The 22,198-nt window shown below is 38.8% G+C and overlaps 1 protein-coding gene across 3 annotated transcripts in view; it reads left to right on the top strand.

The window, feature by feature from the left end:
• Positions 1-22,198, top strand: part of TSPAN9 (tetraspanin 9) — a 989,451-nt gene that overhangs the window by 630,214 nt on the left and 337,039 nt on the right. For all 3 annotated transcript variants that reach the window (XM_082255249.1, XM_082255248.1, XM_082255247.1), the window contains one exon: positions 7,991-9,673. In XM_082255249.1, the coding sequence (XP_082111375.1) occupies positions 7,991-8,062 (72 nt within the window). In that variant the 3' untranslated portion in view covers positions 8,063-9,673. The remainder of the gene's footprint in view (positions 1-7,990; positions 9,674-22,198) is intronic.

Genomic DNA, 22,198 nt, shown 5'->3' with positions numbered 1-22,198 from the left:
GCGACGTAGGTCTACGTCGCAGGACGATAACGAGCCGCATTGCTGCAGTAGCAGCAATGTGAGCAGTGGGAAAGTGGTTAAAATATCAACTGATGCAACATGGATTATATTGTCCCACATCTTGCATTTGAGTGAAAACATAAATCAAAAATGCAATCAATTAAAAACTATAATTTAATCAATCTAAAGTGCAATCAGTGCAGTGGCACACATGCAAAATATGTGTTTGATTAGAAGTGACAACAAAATTCCACCAGAGCCATTCATTTTTGCAGACCAAGAGCATATGAAATTGAGCAAATGATGTTTGGTCTGCATTTTTTATTCAATTTGATCCGTTTTTTTGCACTGAAAGATCGATTGTATGATCATATTCATACAAGTGAGGCCATCTCTCAATATATTTATTAGGCTATCTCTTAGTTTTTATCATTTTTCTTCATAAGTTAATGTTTTCCATTATTTTACCTTCAAGGGTATGTAAACCTAAAAATTAAAAAAATGTAATGTATTGCAGTTTACCTGTCCTTAGATGTAGTATTTGCTTTAGTTTCTAGGCTAAGAGGTAGACATGTTTGTAGTCAGGCATGAGTGACAACCATGGCTCCTTCCATGCATACAATGGGGAAATGAGTGTAGAATAAAGGGACAGAAATTGTGTTATACTGTATGTAGTATCAAAGGTAAAAGGAAAAGGAAAAAAGGCTACAAGGAAATAAAAGAAAGGTAATATTCTAAGATGCTGAATGATAAGAGTCTATCTTAATAACCACAAGCTGACATGCGGTCATCAGGCCATCAGTAAATGGGCACAGAGGTCTACAGCTAGACCTATTTCTAAATGAACCTAGAACCACATTGACCTCCATTTTTTTGTAATTGTTATTTCAATACAGGTGCCCTTTAGGGCTCATTTAGTTCTTAAATAACCAAGTCTGGGGAAAAATACAGCCTGCTGTGCAGTCCTTTTAAAAGCTTTCTACCTGAGCCCTCAAACAACCTTTTATTCTCCTGTCATTTTTTTAAATAGGTCACTTCTCTCAGGATCCTGGAATATACTGTACCGCTTAATGTGACTACCCTTAAGGCCTTTATGGCAGTTCCAGGGAGCAGCTAGTAATGATAATTAATGACATTTTCAGTTGAAGAATAAACTATATAATGTTAAAGAGGAGCTCCAGGCTTCTTCAGAAAAAATTAAGTCAGCAGCTAGAAATAGCTGTAGTTGCTGACTTTTAATATTAGGGCACTTACCTATCCAGGCATCCAGCGGTGTCCTCACCCGAGCCGATTATTCAGTTGGCTATCAGATGCTGACCTCGCTATCTTGACTAAGTAAACTTGGCAGTGAAGCCTTGCAGCTCCACTCCCGGTATCCTACTGCACATGTGCGAAGCACGCTGCGCTTTGTGAATACGCTACAGTCTTCTGGGACCCAGAAGGCTGCCGGGAGAGGAGGGTGGTCCAAACTTCCGGCTCAGTTCCTAGCAGTGAACTGAGCCAGAACAGGTACCCGCTCCCACTTCTGGCTCAGTGGGAGCGGGTACCTGTCAAAACTGGGTACCCCCCCCCCCCCACACACACACACACACACACAAAAGGTGCCAAAGTTTGTCATGCACACGCCATCTAACCAGGGCTGCTTATAGAAATTGCGAGGCCCCGTACAGACTACCTGGCATATGGTGAAATATCTTTATGACAGACTTACCTAAAAACAAATCTCTCCTGTGGCGTGCTGTCACATCTTCATGCTGTCACATCTACATCTTCATTTGGTCTTCTCTCTTGGTTCTTGGGCTCATGCATGCGCACGGGAGTCATGTCACGGTCACAGCACAACTCTCTCACTGGATAGTATGCCGTCCATTGAGAGCGCAGCGCACATGCGCCGGTGTGATCACCGGCTGCTACCAGATATTCCCTGTACCTACTAGGGGTGCTGAATATAATCATAGAATCGATGCATCGCGATTCATCTGTCTGCGATTCTGCATTGATGCTACGACCGGCTTAATCGATTAGCGGATGACGTCACCCGGCCCGCCGCGCCCTGCCTCTCCTCACAGCAAGAGGAGCATTTTAAAAGAGGAGCCGCCCCTCTTTTCCTGCCTCCTGCGTAGCCGCTGACGTCATCCGCAGGGGCCCGGCGTTGCAGTGTTGCAGGCTGCTGCGGGGGACCCGAGGGAGCGCCCCCGACTCCCGGAATACTGGGTACGCTTGTCTTCAGTCCTCCGCACACTCTCACAGACTGTCATTGGGTACTTGGCAGGACATTAACCTCCCACAGGTCTCTTTCTATTTAACAATGGCGATATAATAACTGTTATTTACGCAAAGATATGGTAGCAATGGCAAGTATGTGAAAAACTGTCGGCTACATAATTTAATGCAATTGTTTTTCTCTAACAGCAACATATTTATCTCCAGCAGCAAATACCCAATAGTATATCTATTCATCAGCAATACATTTACCTTTAGCCTTTAGCTGCATGTATCCCCCTCCCCCCTTGCAGTGTATATACTGTACTTCCAGGAGAATATGTACATTTTTTTATTATTATAGTATGATTTGTTAAGATAATACTAAAGGGTATTATTATTTTTTCTTTAAAATAAAAAAACATATTATACTTACCCATTGACTGTCTCCTAGTAGTCCTGTAGTAGGTCTGCAGTCTCTGACCATCTCCTGTAGTAGGCCTGCAGTCTCTGACCATCTCTTGTATCATGTCTGCAGTCTCTGACCCTCTCTTGTACTATGCCTGCAGTCTCTGACCATCTCCTGTAGTAGGTCTGCAGTTTCTGACCATCTCCTGTAGTAGATCGGCAGTCTCTGACCATCTCCTGTACTAGGTCTACAGTCTCTGACCATCTCCTTACTAGGTCTGAAGTCTCTGGCCATCTCTTGTAACAAGGGTCAAGACCGGTAGCGTTTTAACACCTGAGTTTGAAGTGTACCTCTCTCTACTCCGCCAGACTCTACTTGAGCGCAGGAGATTTTGTTTTACATCTCTTGTAACATGTCTGCAGTCTATGACCCTCTCTTGTATCATGTCTGCATTCTCTGACCCTCTCTTGTAGCATGTCTGCAGTCTCTGACTCTCTCTTGTATCATGTCTGCTGTCGCTGACCCTCATTTGTACTATGTCTGAAGTCTCTGATCATCTCCTGTAGTGGGTCTGCAGTTTCTGACCATCTTCTGTAGTAGATCTGCAGTCTCTGACCATCCCCTGTACTAGGTCTGCAGTCTCTGGCCATCTCCTGTACTAGGTCTGCATTCTCTGGCCATCTCTTGTATCATGTCTAATTGCATCATCCTGTGACAAACAGCAAGGTTAGGTGACTGTCCGTTTGTTTCTCTGGAAAGCATTGGTGAAACCCTGGTAATTACCTTCCTGCATATTATAAAGTCACAGAGAGAGAGGGGACTGGCCATGAATTATCAATCTGTTGTACCAATTAAAGAGGTTGTAAACCTTGTGAAAAAAGAACCTGCAAGACAAAGGCATAATGAGCTAGTATGCATTGCATACTAGTTCATTATGAAATACCTTAGAACTAAGCTGTCTCAGCGGTACCCGCACTCTGCTGAGATGGCTGACATCTTCCCCGGTGTTTCTACCAGGGATCATTGGCTCCATCGCTGTTAGTAGCCAGAGCCGTGATGACGTCACTCCCACGCATGTACGCCGGAGCCACCTTTTGTGGCTCGGGCTCTGAAGGTCCCAGCGCGGTAAGCTGGAACCTTCAGAGAGCATGCGCTGATGACATCATCGGCTGCATGCACGTCATCGGCTGCATGCACTCAAAATATTTCCTAAACTGTGCAAGTTAGGAGATGTTCACAGTACCTACAGGTAAGCCTTGTTATAGGCTTACCTGTAGGTAAAATCAAAGAAGAAGACTTTACTTCCTCTTTAAGGTGTAAATCTGGGTAGAATTAAAAAAAAAAAAAAAACCTATTTAGTACATCTCTAAAGCACATGCTCATTTTCCCATGTTTTTACTTTTAAAAAAACAGTGCCGGTATTGAAAAAATGCTTTTTGATCCTGGCAGAAATCCTGTAAGCTTCAAAGTTTCTGTAGTGATCTGACATCACTGCCTCTGTTGCACTGAAATCCAACGCAATGTAGTCAGCCCTGCCAGAGTTCTCCCCTGCTGGACAACAGAACACCTTCCCTCTCTAAATTCCCATACCCTAAGGAGAGGTATTCTGTATGACAGCATTAGAAAACTTAGGGCTGACAACACAAGCCTTGGATTTCAGTGCAGCAGCATTGTCATCTCATCACTGGAAGTTAGAAGCTTCCTAAATTTTTGGCAGATCAACTAGTATTATATTATATACATGCAGTGTTTTTAAGAGGCAAAACATGGAAAATGTATTGATGAGATTTTTTTATCATTTGCCCAAACATAAACTTTAAGTTTTACAACAAGCTTCTATTGACATCTGTAGCTGCAGTCACTATGGAGCAATTCATCCTCAAAGTTTAGAAACAGTTCTCTGTGGGTAGGGGTCTTAAAGGTAAGCTATACTTGCAGGTCTGCTTTGATTTTGAACTATAGGTCTACTTTAATGGACATTAAAAAAAATTCTCATCTATTGAAGAAACCATTTACATTTTTGAGACTTGGTAAAATAGTTCATATTAGCAAATCTGAAAAGCTGTATAAAAAGGTACAAGCTATATCACTGCAGCCTAGTTATTGAACATTGCTTAATAGCAGTATATTGTAGAGATATGTGTACTGAAGTATACACCATTATTGTTCGCTCAGTTGCGTTTACAGCACCTTTCTGCGAATAGCGTTGTTTAACTTTGTTTAAATTCAGCCTCAATGGAGCAAGAACAAGTTTAAATTTGCCTAAAAGGACATCGCTTTTGCCTTTATTGTTTACAAGCTCAATTAAGCTTTATTTAAGCCCAAATACCTTTGGTGAAAAATGTATATGAGGCGTAAGATGGCCGAATGTGCAACTGCAGTAGCAGGAATTTAGTATATGCCTCGTTTAACCTTTAGAAATATGATTATTTCCACTGATGCATCTTGTAAAGACAGACTGGTGTTTTCTGGTTACATACAGTGGGTATAGAAAAGAATCACCCCCCCCCCCCGCAAAATAATCACATGTTGTTACTTTGTAGCCTGAAATGAAGACAGACATGGGTTTTGTTTTATTCAGCTGTATTTACTCAGTGCAACTCATAACTTCCAAGTGGAAGATATAACAGCAACATGTCAAAAAAAAAAAAAAAAAATCAAAAACAGAATTACTGAGTTGGAAAAAGGACCACCCCCTTGTGTCAGTATTTTGTTGAACCACCTTTTGCTTTAATTACAGCCTTTAGTCTGTTGGGATATGTCTCTCATAACTTTGCACATCTACACTTTGCAATAATTGCCAACTCTTCTTTGCAGAACTGCTCAAGTTCAGTTCAATTTGATGGTGACTGTTTGTGGACTGCAGTCTTCAGGTCATTCCAAAAATTTTGATCATTTTCATTCCTGTTACAAGGAATGTAAACATTCCTTGTAATCGAAATAGCCATGACAGGACCTCTTTATTGTGAGATCTAGGGTCAAAAAGACCTCAGACCTCACAAGTACACAAAAAATAAAAAAAAATGGTTTAAAAAAATTGGCTCTTTAAACCGCTGGCTAGGCAACAACGTTTGATTTTGCTCCGGTCCTCCAAGACCATAGAGTCCAGTGAGGGCCATCTTGCCCTCACTCGACTTCCTGTCTAAGAGGATCCGGGACCAGATCGTTTTCCCCGCTGCCAGCGGGTCCGGTAAGCGGGGAAAAGGACTGGGAAGCGGCTGGAGGGGGGGGGGGACCTCTTCCGCCGCACCGTAAGGGTGATCCCGCGGCGAATCTGCCACTGAAACCACCCTTACCTGAAAGCCGATCACCACCGTTTTAAAAAATACCAGGGTTATGGCAGCTATCTGCTGCCATAACCCCAGTATTTAGCGTTAAAGGAATTGATGTAAATCAACGGCGGGCGGTCGGTAAGTGGTTAAGAGCTAACTATGTCACAAATGAATGTATATGCAGCCACTAAAGTAAAGTATTTTAGATGTAAGACACAATAAAATATTGTTAATGTTAAAAGAGTTAAGGTTAAAGTGCCTATACTAAAATCCAGTAATACACTGTCTCATCCTGCTCTGCACATGCTCAGTTGCTCTCTATTTTTCGGCATTGTGCTGAATATATGGAGGCCAATCTGCTGACAGCCTAAAGATTTACTGCTGTTCAGGGGCTCTGGGCTTCCGCAAAATGGCAGTCTCCAGCAAGAAGAAACAGGAACAATATTTTTAGCACAAATATCAATGTGGAATGTATGTTCCTTGCTAAAGAATATTCTTTTTTATTAAGTTGTTATGGGTAAAGTTCTGCTTTAAGGATCTGCATAGCAGAGTTTATGTACTATTAATAGTATATGTTTCTAGGTGCTTACTAATTACCTCCAGACATGACAATATATCATTGAGGAAGGGTCTGCACTATAACGGCTCTCTACTGTCAGCATTTGTACAAGCTAACAAATTTAGGCAGGAAATGATCCTAATCCCCCTGGCAATCTAAGATCTCAGCACACTGTCAAGGTCGGGTTTTTTTTGCCTCATTCTGTAATCTTAAACAGTTTTCACAACCACATCGACCTAGAAGCTGTCTAAATGTTAATAATTTTTATTTTTAGTGACCAAAATGTGCTTGTTGACTTGTGAGAAAAAGGGTAAAAGGGTTTTTAGGAAAGCCTATAGGCCAATGCCTTGCATGATTATCTGTAACCTCGAAGGGCATTTTTAATTTTAACAAAGCAAATCTTTAAAGTGATATTAAAGTTTTGTGTTTTTTTTTTTTTTTTTTAATAACAAAAATGTTATACTTACCTGATCTGTGTAGTGATTTGCACAGAGCAGCCCAGATTCTCCTCTTCTCGGGTTCCTCGCAAATGCTGCTGGTCCCTCCCTCCTTCCAAGTGCCCCCACCGCAAGCAGCTTGCTATGGGGGCACTTGATCAGGCTCTCTGTGTGCCCATTCAGACACGGAGCCGCGGCTCAGCCCCACCCCTCCAGCTCCTCATTGGCTCATTGATTTTGATTGACAGCAATGGGACCCAAAGGCACCTGCTGCTGTCTCAGCCAAAGAGAAGGAAGGTCCCCAGACAGCCAAGGCTCTCATGCACATCGCTGGATCCATATGGGCTCAGGTAAGTATTAGGGGGGCTGAAGCTGGCTACTGCACACACAAAAGGTTTTTAATCTTAATGCATAAAATGCATTAAGTTAAAAAAAAAGGTTCTACCTTTAGAACCACTTTAATTATCTATAATATTTAGTTATAATCATCCATTTCTGTTAATATGATCTTATTCTAAAGTAAATATGTGGGATTTTCAAAGTTTGCAAGGTCTCCATGCAAAGGCAGGATATTCCTAATAGCTGCAAATATGCATACGTTCATCATAGAACACCCCAAATAGCAGTTAGGTTAGGCTAGGATGGGTCAGTGACAATTGGGGTCCAGAACAAAGCCCAGGAGCTTAATCAATCAGCTGCTGGTCTTGATATCTGTCCTAAAGTGTTTTATAACAGTGCAACCTAATGCTTCAACATTGTCAATGATTCAACATTGCCTGTTGAGAGAGAGTTTTACCTAGGTAAATGGCATTTTGTCCTTTAAACATGCTGCTTAAAATCATTTTTGACAAGGTCTCCCTCATGTCACCATACATTATACTTATTATAAGAGTCCAACGAATTAGCATTACTTTGATGAGAACATCTTTTTTATATGTAGCTAAGTAAACAAGCCTTTTCTACCTTAGATACAAGACTGAGCACATCTGTAAGCTGCAATTAAATGTAAACTAATCCCATCACATGAACGGAATATGATAATCCATAAAGGTTTTTTTTTTAGACCTGTATATAATGTTCACTCTTGCCTTTTTCGACTTTTTATTTTTAGATACTCGGAATGGCTTTCTCCATGACTCTCTTCCAGCAAATACATAGGACTGGTAAAAAATATGATGCTTAGAGGGATTTTTTACTTTTCATTTGTATCATTCTACTTTGCCATAAAGAACATCGACAACCAAGGAATCCAGATGACCTTTGAAGGACTGCTGCCCCACCTTTACTCCAAACTCTTGGCCGAAAACTTGTTACTCATTTTTTGTTTATTATTGCATCTGCTATTAATTTGCCAAAGAAGACAAAAAATAGAGGCGGTTTCCTAAAATGTGTTCTGCTCTAACACTTTCCTCGAACTTCTCAAAACAAGCTTTGCATACTAATATACTTAAGACTTCTACCAATACATGACGGATATGCTTATGCTTCTAAGACTTTTTAAAACGATGAACGTTGAAAAAAAAAAAAAAATGGAAGACTTTTGGAAGCCATTGAAAACTGGATTCCGCTGAAAAGGGCCGGTTTTGCATGGAACTGACTGAAATGTTTTTTTGTACCTTATCGGGGATGTTTTGTTACAGACTACGATTAGGACTAGATTTTTGATTTAAGTCATTTTAAACTTTTAATTTTTTGTTTTTGTAATTTTTACTCATTTTACTTGGATTTCTTTACAATTCTGTGTGATCTTTAAAGGACTGTTCCTACTGGAAGTAGGTTTGAAAAAGAGCATTACGAGCTGAATGCATAGATGCATCAAAGTCGTTAACAAACAATTTCCTTGTAAATTGTAGCCAAGTGATCTGAAGCTATACAATCATAATTTAGGTTTGCACACAATTACTTATTATTACACGTATGCTAATACTGAATTTCTCTCTTAATCAAAATATTCGATTCAGTTTCACAAATTGATTTTTAATAATGTTTAAAGCAACAATCCATTCATATTATTGTTTGTATTTATTTTTTTATTTTTCTTTTACATATTTATATTCTTATCAGAGGCATTAACATACTTGAGATAAAAAACATTTAAATTCCAGAAAGACTTAGGAAGTCGGTGTAACTTTTGTGAAACCAGACAGTTATATTATACTTGAAGAGATTACCATCTGTGCTGCGTGCTTTAAAAACAGAATTCAGCAAGTAGTGCATGAGTATACAGAGATAACGTAATGTTTGAAGGCATAATTTGCTTTGACTATTGTCTGAGGACGTTTTACATTTGGGAAATGACTAAGGAGTCAAAAGGTGTACCTAAAGCATATATGGTAGCTGCAGCAGTCATTTCATCAGCTAAAACATCATTCCAAATGTTGCAATTAATGAGGGTTTGAAGAACCACTTGTATTATGGAGGTTACCCTTGTATGGCCTAAGTGAAAGCTGGACTCTGGGCAAATTCTAAACACACATATAAAAGAGAAAAAGGTAACTGATTTATCTGTCAAAAGATTTTTATTTCTGCAAATCCAGTCCTCACAACACAGCTCTGCCACACATCAATACCAGAGAGATTACATCACTTACAGTAAAGAAGTAAGGTGGTGTCTTCTCTCAATCTAAATCATTCTGATAGGATAGTGAAGATAGAAACAGCAGCAGACTGATAAGGTCATTCCTCTGCTCTCTCTGCTCTTTTTTACTTTCAGCATTATCCTTGTCAGCGCATTTGTATGCAGCACACTTGATTGGCTCCTAGACACGTCCTGCACCTTTCTCTCCCAGTCTGAGTGCTGCTAAATAGGGGATTGCAAGAGGCTGATAGTTTAAATTCATGTACTCACAATGTTTTCATAAAAAAAAAAAAATATTAGAGCTCTAATAATAAATACCGAACCGCTCTTCAATATGTGTATTTTATATCTGCCTAGAGTCCAGCATTCATATTCCAGATAATAACTCTTGTTCATTTACTAGGTGCTAGTTACTGCATTGAAGTAATTTACTAGGTGGATTATTACTCAGATAATTATAGAATTATATCTGTTTACTAGCAAATACTGATGTCAGTTCTGTGGATTTACATTCGGAGGATAGTAGTTAATTTCCACAAGGAACCATTACTAGCAGACAGATTTTAGTACAGGTGGTACTTAATGGATACTGATTATGACAAAATATGGAGCCGTCCATCGCCTTCCTCTTCTCCTGGAAATTCTAGTTGCTTGGCTTGCAAACTGTTTCTATGGCTTCTATGCTGTGTGAGGTCCAGACTTGGAAGTATGCCAATGTGGAGATCTGAGTTAATTCTGACTTTGCAATCTGCATGCTTGTTCCTGGTCAGTGATTGAGAAAGTTTCAAAGCCAGGGATAGCCAGGCACCAGTATGCTTGGGAAGAGTAATAGTAACCTCCATATTTTTTTCACTACAGTGTTCCTTTAAGATATTGCTGAACTAACCCTATGAAACAGACATTTGTAGGCTTCTTCTGCCTATTCACCAGAAACCAGTTATATTATTGTAGTAAACCATTCTATGCTTCTTACTACCCTATCTGTAGGCTTTATTGCTTCTTCTCTCATGTCACAGCTCTTTAGCAATTCCTAGATAGCAGCTGTGAAACTTTGTGTAGAAATGCACTTTACTTGCTTTAACTATCACTTGAACTTCCTTAACACTTTGTTTCCTGATTGGCTGGGCATACTAATCTTTATTGACTCAGGCAATAGTAAAAAATAAATAAATACAGTCAATTAAGAATGCAGGTATGATGTAGTATCTAGAAAGACTCTATAAGAATCAGCTGTACCTTCAAAAACCTAATCTCCAGTCTGAGTTTTAATAGCTGCTATCTAGAGGTAGCTATAGTGCTATGACATGAGAATAAGAGGGCAGTTGGCATATCAAGAGGAATGGCAAGGTTCACTTTAGGCAGCTATTTTGTTGGCCCACCCTTACTTTCGCAAAAACAATATGAGTAATGTAAGCCTTTTATGATCTGAGATTGTACTCCTATAAATCCAGCTTGCCTATTTAGAAGACCTGGAAATGTCACTAAGACAGCCATTTAGTGGCTTGATATACACCAGCCTGCCTATTCGCTGGGAGCCATAGATATCACTGAGGCCATCTTTGCATGGATTGTTGCTTTACCAAGTGAAAGGTTACCAGACAGACAAAAAACAGAACTGTACCTTTGCACAAACAATTTTGTGTTGCTATATTATATTAAGTTAACCTTGTACAATATTTCATAGGACATTCCTGCTAAATACTTCAGCACATACCTCTAGTTTCAATGCTGCTTCTTTTAACAATGCCCAGAATTTGATCTTTGGTTTGGGCATTACTTACAGTTTGCTGCTTCACAAAGTCACAACAATGAATATGGAATAAGTAATTGATCGTGATATTCTGCTATTCACCCTATTGTAGCAGCAGTGGCAACAATTGCTTGTGTTACACCCACAACAAGCTTACTTAACAGCTTCCATTTGAGGCAGGTGATATGCGTGAATGTCGCTTATTTATGTGGCACCTACCCAAGTTCCATACAGTGCAGGTCTTCATGGCATTGTCCTTGATATGGGAGCACATTTCCCATAGACATGAAAGGTGCCATCTCTTCCTCTCCACTGAGAAGCTGCTTAGTGGAGTGATCTTTAAAAAAATAAACTTTATAAAAAAAAAGTCACATGATCCTGTAGGACAGTTTTCTTTCTAAAGGCCGCAATGCCTATGCCTTATTAGGACCCATCAGCAAATCATATTTTCTCTTTCTTGGTAATGGTGCTAGAAAAGGAAAAGTTGGTTGCTGAATGTTGACCCATCAGCCATTCAGATTGTTGCTTTCTAGGTAATAATGCTAGAAATGGGGAAGTTGGTTGTTTGGATCTACACTGTCTTCTTCAGATGCTTCAAGTCACTAATCCCTGCCATCGGTAATCCTTAGTAGAAATAAAAGACCTTCTGATTAAAAGGCTGAAGGAATAGAAATGATACATTAGTAAGTTCTGCAGATCATTCAGTGGCATAACTGCAGACTTTTTTTGGCTTCTAACTGGTTCCAGCTACAGACTATATACTAATGTACAAGATTTTGTAAAATAAATCCACCGTTTGCCAATACAGTTATATGGGTTCATAAACTACCAGCGACCTTTTAAGTTAGAGTCTTGAACATGGGATTGTTTTTCCAGAATAGGCTATCCCACTTCAGCAAAATTAGAGTTTGTTATTTCAGAGATATAAAAGTCTAAACAAGCTGATGCCACTTCTGCTACTTCAAAACCCTGAAGTCAATGAACTGCAACAGTTATACTGTTATGTCAAAACCATGTAGAGTTCATGTATGCATTTATTTTTACCTTGATTTGTTGACCTAAATGAGATACAGTAGCTTTTACAAATGTTATTGGTGGCTTATAGCCATTCTGTCTAAAACAGAATATACCATACATCTTTTAAATTACAAGACAAAGGTTGATTTGTACTTGACATTGTCCCTTTGCAACTAATCAGACTTCCTCTGTTTTTTATTGATTCAATTTAACCAGCTACACTCTGTGGCCAAATGTATGTGGGCAGCCTTTCAATTATTAAGTTCAGTTGTTTTCAGTGAAGGGTACTGCTAATGCTACAGCTTTGGACTATTGTGTTCCTCTATCCTTTTGGCAATAGTTTCAGAAAGACTCTTCTCTGCCTCAGTGTGATTGTGGCCTGTGCCTAAAGTCAAGTCCATGAAGACATGATTAGATGAGTTTTGTGTAGAGGAGCTCAAGTGACTTGCACATAGCCCTGATGTCAATCCTACCAAACACCTCTGGGATAAATTAGAATGTCATATGTAAGGTCTTCTCATCCATTGGAACCTGACCTCAAAAAGGCTCTTTTGGCTGAATGGGCACAAATTCATATTCCCACAAACATATTTCAAAATCTTGTGGAAAGTCTTCTCAGATGAGTGGAGGCTGATATTATCACAAAGGAGGCTGTGGGCTAAATACCAAAATAATATCCATATTTTTTAAATGATATGTCAAACAAGCTAATATAGGTATCCATGAACATTTGGCCATATAGTGTACTTTGGTTAACCCCTTCTCATGTTTTTATGCACCATTTTCAACAAAGCTTTTTGTTTGTTAACTGAATTCACATTTTGTACGCTGTGATTAGAAGAGGTTTTCCACTTTACTGAGAGCTGCTCAGCTATTTCCATAATGATGCATATGTGGCATGGAAACTTACAGAAACAGAGCAGAGCAGCTCCATGTCAGGGAACAGCTGAGTTCCGGTAGGGGTTCTAAATGCTAAAAACACCTACCCGTCCACAGTGTGGGCACATACTAGGGTTTGTGCTCTTTTTTTTCTTCGATGAAAATAATAAAATCCTATAAATCACAGCGTATAAAGGTGTTAGTAAATGTACATGGTTTCTAATGAAAACAGACAAAATACTGCCACTTTTTTTCTGTTTAAGGGCTACATGTTATTTTTACTTGGTGATGGAAATGCCATACTGTGACTCTTTAGGGTTGAATGGGTTAATGCCATATGGTATTGAGATGAGACACATCGAGCTTGATATATATATATATACATACATATACTGCTTTTTTTCATTGGTTTTACTTAGTAAAGGGAAAAGGAGATATCTGCCGTTGTTGTATGACACATTTTAGCATTCCTTTGTAACTTCAAAGGTGCTGTTCACTAGCACACATACAGTAGCCATAATACCAGTGCAACAGTTAGTTTGTATCAGTCTACTATACAGTATACTAATTACAGCTCAAGTCTGTTTGCTGTTGGTTACTGTGTCAGCATTGATAAGTACCACCATAGATTTTGGGGAAAAATTCAATAAATATTACATATTGCTTATATAGACCTGGCTACCATTATGTGGATTACCTAGATATTCGTGATTGGAAGATTCGTCAGACAAACTCTTTTTTTTCCCATTCCACCACCCACGTTGACATTGTTTATGCTCATTTCTCAAATCTCTCATATCACAAATCCCATTGGCTGCTCTGTCTAGGCTTTCTTTTTCTCCCAAATAAACCTTGTTCAAACTGGGTTTCCAAAAGGTGCCCGCAATTTAAATTCCATTTGGTGATGACTTTCTGATGCCATGATTTCATTTATAGGCATCTCAATAATAAAGCACACCTACACACCTAATTTCTTCTCATAATGTTTAGGGTTGCCTAAACATAAGGAGGAAAACAAGAAATGTCCGTTTACTTTAATATCTACCGGGACCATGAGCGAGTTCAGATTTTCATTTGTAAGTGAAAACTCTGACGCAAGTATACTTGCTGCTATAAAGAGGTTAATTCAGTATTTACATTTTAAAACGAGTCGATCAGGAAATTCTGTTACAATTATATACTAAAGCAAAGCGAGGGGAAGTCAATTAGACAGGTGTTACCAATACAGGTATCCCTATTTAAAATCCAGCCATACCTCTTCTTCTGGAGACAGCTCTCATCATTTTGGATCATTTATTTTGGATTTTCCATGAATTTTTGTCTTGTTGACCAGGGTCACCAGGACAAATGGAGAGGTGATTCTATCATGTAAGGTCACAGACAGAAATAAAACCTGACAGAGGTTTTAAACCTTCCCTACTGAGGCAGGTGACACAACTGTTTTTACCTGTCACTTGATATTTCATTTTTGGCATCATGTTTGCACCTTTGCATCATGTTTGCAACTTTTGGCATCATGTTTGCACCATGTTTGCACCAGCAGGTTGCAGTATGTTTACCTTGGGGTGTGTAACATATTCAAACACATCAAATACATTATCAAGTCTATTAGTATTGGTTCAGACACAATTATTATTAGTAGTGTAAAATGCCTTATTTACCAAAATTATTTACCAGCTGCATTTGCTTTATCTCTAAAAATGACACTAAGATCATTAGGCGCAAATAAAATAAAATCATCTCCCAAACTAAAGCATTGCTGTATTTACAATATCTATAGATAAATAAAGTATAATTATCATTGTTAAAGTTCATACAGAATACTAAATCTTACCCTGTGGTTGGTTTTTGTAAAATCATGTATTTATGTAAGACATTCTAAAGTAAAAACAGGGTTTGTACATGTACATTTTTATGGTTCTCTTTCCAAATTATTTTTATAGAATGCTATTTTGTGCTTAGTAGCACCCGTTATTTATTTACTTTTTTTCTATGTAATTAGGTTTTATGCTAAGATGTGCTTAGTTTAATTCTTCTTTTGCCACAAGAATAAAACAGGTACAAATTGGTGTTTCAGAAAGTACTCTGAAGAATGAATACCACCATAAAATCACAAAAACCAACCATACGTAAAAAATATGAAAATGCAGTTCATCTTATATCATTTCTTAAAATATTTTATTTCTTTATTTTAAAAAAATGCACCTTTTGCTTGTCATGGTGAGTTGGCTGTGCTTTTTCCAAAAAACAAACAAAAAAAAAAAAGTAAAAAAAAAAAAAACTTATGGCATTTTATTGCAGACTTTTCTTTTTAAGCATGTTTTAAATATAATTAAGTCAAGGTATTTTAATGTATGCATATGCTGATTTTGTATTTATACATAAAGGAAAATTAAATCTGATTTTTTTTCATAGTTACAAGTCATTAAAATGTATTTTGCCTTTCTTTTTTGTTCAGTGATGCTTTGAACTGCCTGTAACATACTTTTCTGCAACATTGTCAATGGGAATACAGTCCCAACTACTTAATGATCAGTATTAAAAATAACAGTTCTGTTATTTTGAATTAGAATACATCTGTAACTTCAGAGAACAATGTCAAATTAATCTTCATAGGAATTTTTTTCATACACTACGTGCTCAAAATATATATCATTCATACATTTTAGCTCTGCGCTTTTACATTTTGAAACAAGTAAGGGAAACTTAAAATATTAAAAATAGGGATTTCTTTTTTTTGTTATTTGCATAAATGATAGGGTTGGCTTCCTAAAGGAGTAGAGCATATTAATTCTTTAAGGGAATTTTCACTTAGCTTGGAGAAAGAAGTGAAGCTTTGCTGGCTTCTGTGACCCAATCGTATACCAAAAAAAAACAGCTTTTTTAGTATTCCTTGCATGTGATTAGGTATCCTTTGCAAAATAAATTTTCACTAAGTTCACTAGAGCAAGTGACCGTTCCCTTGCAAAAGGAAAATTTTCTTTGCATTATGCGCTACTCCTTTAATTTATAGTGCCATTCATATATGCTCAATAAACAACTGAAATACATGTATGTGAAATGCTTTATCTGCTGAAATCTTTTTAATTCATTCATTTAGTCTTGTGATTCACACAGCCCTGCCACACTAAATAACCAACTAGGTGATACTTCAGTTTTGTATTTCAGCGTTAAAGCTTCCAGTGTCACATTTCTGTTCCCTGGACAATGAATCAGCATCAACACTTTTGAGATGAATTATCCACTGCATCTGCGTGTGATGCGAGAAGGTACAAATTTGTATTAGACCCCCATTCACACTTGCAAGTGGGGCAATTAACGATTAGATGCAGGAGATCCAGTAGGGGTTCCTGACAATTAGCTGAGGGTGAAAGCAATAGGAGGCTCATCACATGCCTGACAAAAGGGCCCTGCGGGGCTCTGAAACGTTGCACTATATATTTTTTTGATGTGATCTTCTTTGGAATAAAGTTGTTGGACTTCTTTTGCAAGATCCTTGGTGTGCTGGCAAATCACCAGTGGCCAGCTGGTGATCGCTTCAGCACCCAGTATACATGTGCCTATAAACCAGTATGGTGTGCGATAGGAATATGGACTGTACAGCAACAGAAGGCTGTCAGCTACCACAGCTAATTGCGGCTGTTCGCACATAATCACATCTGGATGGATTACTTGTGAATGATTGGCCGTTGATGCAGACAGTCTGCATCCAGGGCTGATCATTTGCTGGTGATCGCTGGTTGAGCAATTACATGTGAACAGCCGCGATTAGCTGTGGGAGCTGTAAACATTCCATTACTTTCAATAAGGGTCTCTGTCTGCAGCTAATTGCCAAGAACCCCTGCTGGGTCTCCAATGTGTAATTGCCAATGGCTTCATTTGCAAGTGTAAATGTGAACTTTAGAAATATCGATGGCCCCTGAAGAATATATAAGTGTGGTAGGAGTCTGTGAATTGCAAGATTGGCAGAAGGAATTCTAGTCCTTTAGCAGGTATAATATTTTACATGCAAATATGTTTCATTTTTTTTTTTTTTTGACAGAACAGGGAAATTACAGAACCTGTTTAATGGATATGTTCACCTTTACAAAAAAAAATAAATGCATTTCTTGCAGGTAAAACAATATGCATTTATTATTTTTATTGTAATGGACCTGTAAAGCATTGCACCCACGATCTGCTCTAATGCCACATTCCTGCAGACTGTCTTTGTATCTGTCTGGCTGTTCCCCTGATATGGCTAGGCTCTCAACAGCACCATGGTAGTTAATTAAGAACTAGAAGCCGACAGCCGCAAAGGCTGTTGGACCTTGTAGTTTACTGAGTCACAGAACGCTGTGAATGGATGACATGGCCGGGCGAGTGGAGCCCCGCATGGCTGTGTATTTTTACAGATTGTGACAGCTAGTAGGAGGGAGAAGATCCCCCACTAGCTGTGAGACCGGGAGTCCAGCGGGAGCAGGGGCATCTGTAACATGTTACACAATGAATATAGGTGTAAAATGTAACATGTTACAATAGGTAAACTTATCCTTTAAGGCTTATGTTCTTACCCATGTTCCTTTTGATGGTAGATGTACCCTTATTTCCTGTCTTGGTGGCAACACAGAAAGTGAGGGGAAATTTGTCCATTGAGAACACAGTGAGCAATAAAAACCTGAGCCGTTGAACCTTCCCCATTCAATCCAGGACAAAGAAACAATCATTATTAGTTGGGTAAAATTTCTAAAAAAAAAGCATTAATAGCATTGGACCTTTTTAGATGTAATCTAAAACCCATGTTTTTTTTCGGAATAAATTGGTTAATTTTATTAAAAGACAAAAAGGAGGCGCTTCTGTCAGGTCATTTTCCCCCACTTCCCACCTGAATGAATTCTGTTATTGGGATAGAAATTGAAGGATCCCTAGAAGTGGGAACACAGACAGCATTAAAAGCTTGACAGGTCAAACTTTTCCACACTACGTCAAAAACACACAAGATAGGTTTTGGCTTACGTTCTACTCGTATTTAATTTCTTATACATTTTTTTCTAAGGTATTATTTTGTGCACTTCATGTGAAGTTAGAACTGTGGTCATACCTAAAAATATAATAATATGTTATACAGGATGCCCATGCCATTAAGACAGCACTATTTGTTTTGCAATCTCACCCATAACTTGTTGTTGTACCTTGGAATCCCGCCAGTAGAACCTTTGGTGTCCCACTTCCTTCAATAGGGTGACAATGCTCTTTACTTTGCAGTGAAATTTCTGCAGAGGTAACACCCTTTTCAGCACCATGCTCTGATTACCACCCCAATCTAGGCTGAGACCTGCCTACATACACACCTCCTTGCAGCCCCTTCACCTACAGTTCTTGGGATATTTAATAGCATCTTGCACATCAGGCAAAGGACATGCAAGTCCTGCTAAAACTCTCCACTCTCTTTTCCTTTACTTAATAGTTTTTTCCAAGCTGGCCCAACTTTAAAGAGAAATATTGAAGGTAAACTACAAAGGCCTTGACCGTGGTTTGCAATCATTCTGGGTAGAAAAAAAGAAAATTAGATTTTAGAGTTTAGATAACTTTAAGTTCTGATGAGAATACCAGGAACATTTTTACACATCTTATAAATACACTTGGAACTATTGGCAACATCAGGACTTTTCTTTATAAATGATTATTTTTCTATTGCTGCAAAGTGAACTGGTGGTATACTTGTGCATATTAATCCAATCCACAAAATGACTGTCTTCAATGTACTTGTGTAGTCAATGATGATGATGGTGTTAGAAAAGAATACTTGATTGCAATCCTTTTACAGTATTATGTAAGATACAGTTAATAAAACCCTAATTAATTTTAGCCTTCCGATGCCAAGGTAAATGCTATTATGCCTAGTGCTATTCAAACTAAAATGAATTACTAGTGAAGCACAAATCATTTTCTCAAGTTATTACAAGTATGTGGAAACGTTTGTAATTGTTTGTTCATTTTATCAATTTCTGCTGGCAAAACCTGAATTTACCCTAAGAAACATTAATGTTCAACTTTAAAAATGTTTGTAAGGGAGGCAGACCTACTGTATATCACCTGCCTTGCAAACTGCAAGAGTAATCATAAAAAGTGATACGCAGACATCCAAAATACTTCCTTGGAAGTCTTCTGCCCTTTGGTGCCAGAGGGGGGAGGTAAGATCCACTGTTTTAGTAGAAACCATGTGACTCGTGCCAAGGTATGGGTCTTATGAGCAATACCAGAAGGGAATATAATTCCAAGAATTTTAGGTGAAAGGTAAGTATTTCACATGTCTGTGTAGCATTATTTATGGTTACTGTGGATGATAATTTGAATGACACTTTTCTGTGAAAAGTCTAGTTCTGCTTTAGTCACTTTTTAATAAAAATGTATTGATAACTAAGAAATAAACAAAACATTGATAACTGAGAAATAAACAAAACAAATTGATATTAATGGAAAAAAATAACTTTATTGTTAAGGGATCCTTATGACTATTTGTGTGTTGTGAAATTTTAAATAGCTTAAATCTGGTAATCATTCAATGTGATGTATTATAAAAATTACAAATGAACTAGGGCAGTTTATTCACAAAAGAAACAATCTTAAATCTGCAATGCAATATGGTTTCAATACATACTTTTTTCCTTGTTATTTAACTTGATAATATGTTTAATCCTTGTATAAAGGTGGAGATATTTTTGTATGCCCTGCTCAGTTAAACATTTTGATGTGGTAGAGCTTAGAACCCCAATGTGCCATTCCATTCAGGTTTTGTTCAATCCGCTGTTCCTTCTATGCAATACTTATGTTAGCCTTTGTACAAATTATTTTGTATTAGTAATAAAAATAAACTATGTGATAAAAACTATATATTGTGATTTGGGGGTTTCTTATGTTATTTTATTGCCACTCCCGGATGAAGTATTTGGTACATTAGTAACCTAAATACTTGATGTATTAAGAACCAGGTGCTGGTAATATTGTTACATTTAGGGTTTTCAACACCAAAAAAAGTGGCAAAAAAGTACTCTTCTACACACCATAACAAGCCCCCTATGTGATAGTACTGGGCAGATGACAGATACTCTTTAACCACTAGGCGTACGTCGGTCACGCGCAGGGAGCTAAGGGGCAAGCGCGTGCCGCCGTCGGTGCGCCCCACCCCCCACTCAGCATTGGGGAAGCCGATGCGTGTGTCAGGCGGCTCCAATTGCCGCCTGCCACCTGCGATCACTACCCCCTGAGAGAGAAGGATGGTCGGCTGTTGTAAACACAGCCGACCGTCCTTCTCCCTGAAATGATCACAGAGCTCATGTGATCCTTCTATTCAGGATCACATGTTTCTATGGTCATTTCACAAGCCATGCCCCCCCCACAGTTAGAATCACTCCCCTAGGCTCACATTTAACCCATTGATCACCCATAGGGTTAACCCCTTCCCTGCCAGTGTCATTATTACAGTAACAGTGCATATTTTTAGGATTGATTACTGTAGTAATGTCACTGGTCCCCCCAAAAGTGTCAAAAATGTCAGTTAGGGGTCCGATCTGTCCGCCGCAATGTCGCCACCGCCGATCGAACGCTTATTGTAATTTTTTTTACCAAAAATATGTAGCAGAAAACAAATTGGCCTAAAATGTTAAAAAATTTTGATTTTTAATTTTTTTTTTTTTGAGAATGTCATATAGCAGAATGTGAAAAATATTGTGTTTTTTTTTTCAAATTTGTCGCTCTTTTTTTGTTTATAGCGCAAAAAATAAAAAATCGAAAAGGTAATCAAATACCACCAAAAGAAAGCTCTATTTGTGGTAAAAAAAAGGACATCAATTTTATTTGGGTACAGCGTCCCACGACCGTGCAATTGACCGTTAAAGTAACGCAGTGCCGAATCGAAAAATAGGGCCTGGTCATTAAGGGGGCAAATCCTTCCAGTCTTAAAGTGGTTGTGGAAATATTGGAGGTCTATCAGACCTCAAAGTCTCTCCTGCTGTCAGGAATCAGCAGCTGGGATGACCAGATATATGTTGCTATACCAAGAAACTGGGACCAGACTATATGTACAATATATATCTTTAAAATTAGAGTTACAGTGAAACTAAAGACAATCACACACCAGCAACAATAAACATGAGAATGCATGAAAATCAAAACTAAATGACAAAATGCCTAACCAGCAACTTAACTAACTATATACACAAATAGATACACACAAGGCAGGAGAAAACTGGAGCAGCAGGGAGCAAGCAGTGAGGTACTAGGTACAGGGTAGTGGCAAGAGCAAGATCAAGAATGAATGGCAGCACAGCAAACAGAGTACAGGACAGGAGCCACCAAAACACTGAGGTACAAGGTGCTAGTGGGAACAGCCTTATATAGCCACCTAGCAGTTGAAACCAGGTGGAGCTGATCACTGAAACCTGCTGGTCTGAGTACCAAAGAACCACCAGCAGATGAACCAGGTCCTCAAAATTCACCCGCCTTAATGAGCAGCCTCTGGACGCTCCACTGTGCCCCATCTAGAAGCTGACTGGGTACCCTACCACTGGGGTCTGGAGGTTTACTGAACACCTCACTGCCAGGGTCCAAAAACCAGCTGGACCTCCAGATGGTCAGATCCCCGAGAAGGCGTAAGACTCAAAGCTTACAATTCTTCAATACAGCATCCATCCCAACATTAGGATTCTGATGGCAACCTAAAGGCTTAGCACCGGAGTCCTAGGTCCATACAGGTACCCTGACAGCAGTTCCATCACAACTGGACCCTCCCCATCCAGATTACTAGAGACTTCTCCAAATTGTACTTACCACTCAGGTCTACCCAAGGCATAGGTTACCCAACCTGGGTCCCCAAATGCACCTGGGATCACAGACATAACACCTGGGTCAGGACAAGGTTCAGTTGGGACTCTGCCTTTCCCCAGAGGACCTCTACTGCTGGGGCTGTAATAGCAGGAGCAGGTCTAATGTTCAAAGTGAGTATCTGGACTTTCCAGACTTGGCACAACAGGATCAACTAGCTGCAAAATAACTCAGGACAGGCAAAGGTAGGGATCTTAAACCAAACAGACAACCTATTCAAGCCACATAACAAT

Source organism: Pelophylax lessonae (genome assembly GCF_965119305.1).
Source record: "Pelophylax lessonae genome assembly, chromosome: 4".
NCBI classification, from domain to species: Eukaryota; Metazoa; Chordata; class Amphibia; order Anura; family Ranidae; genus Pelophylax; species Pelophylax lessonae.
This window is presented reverse-complemented; position numbering and strand designations above follow the sequence as displayed.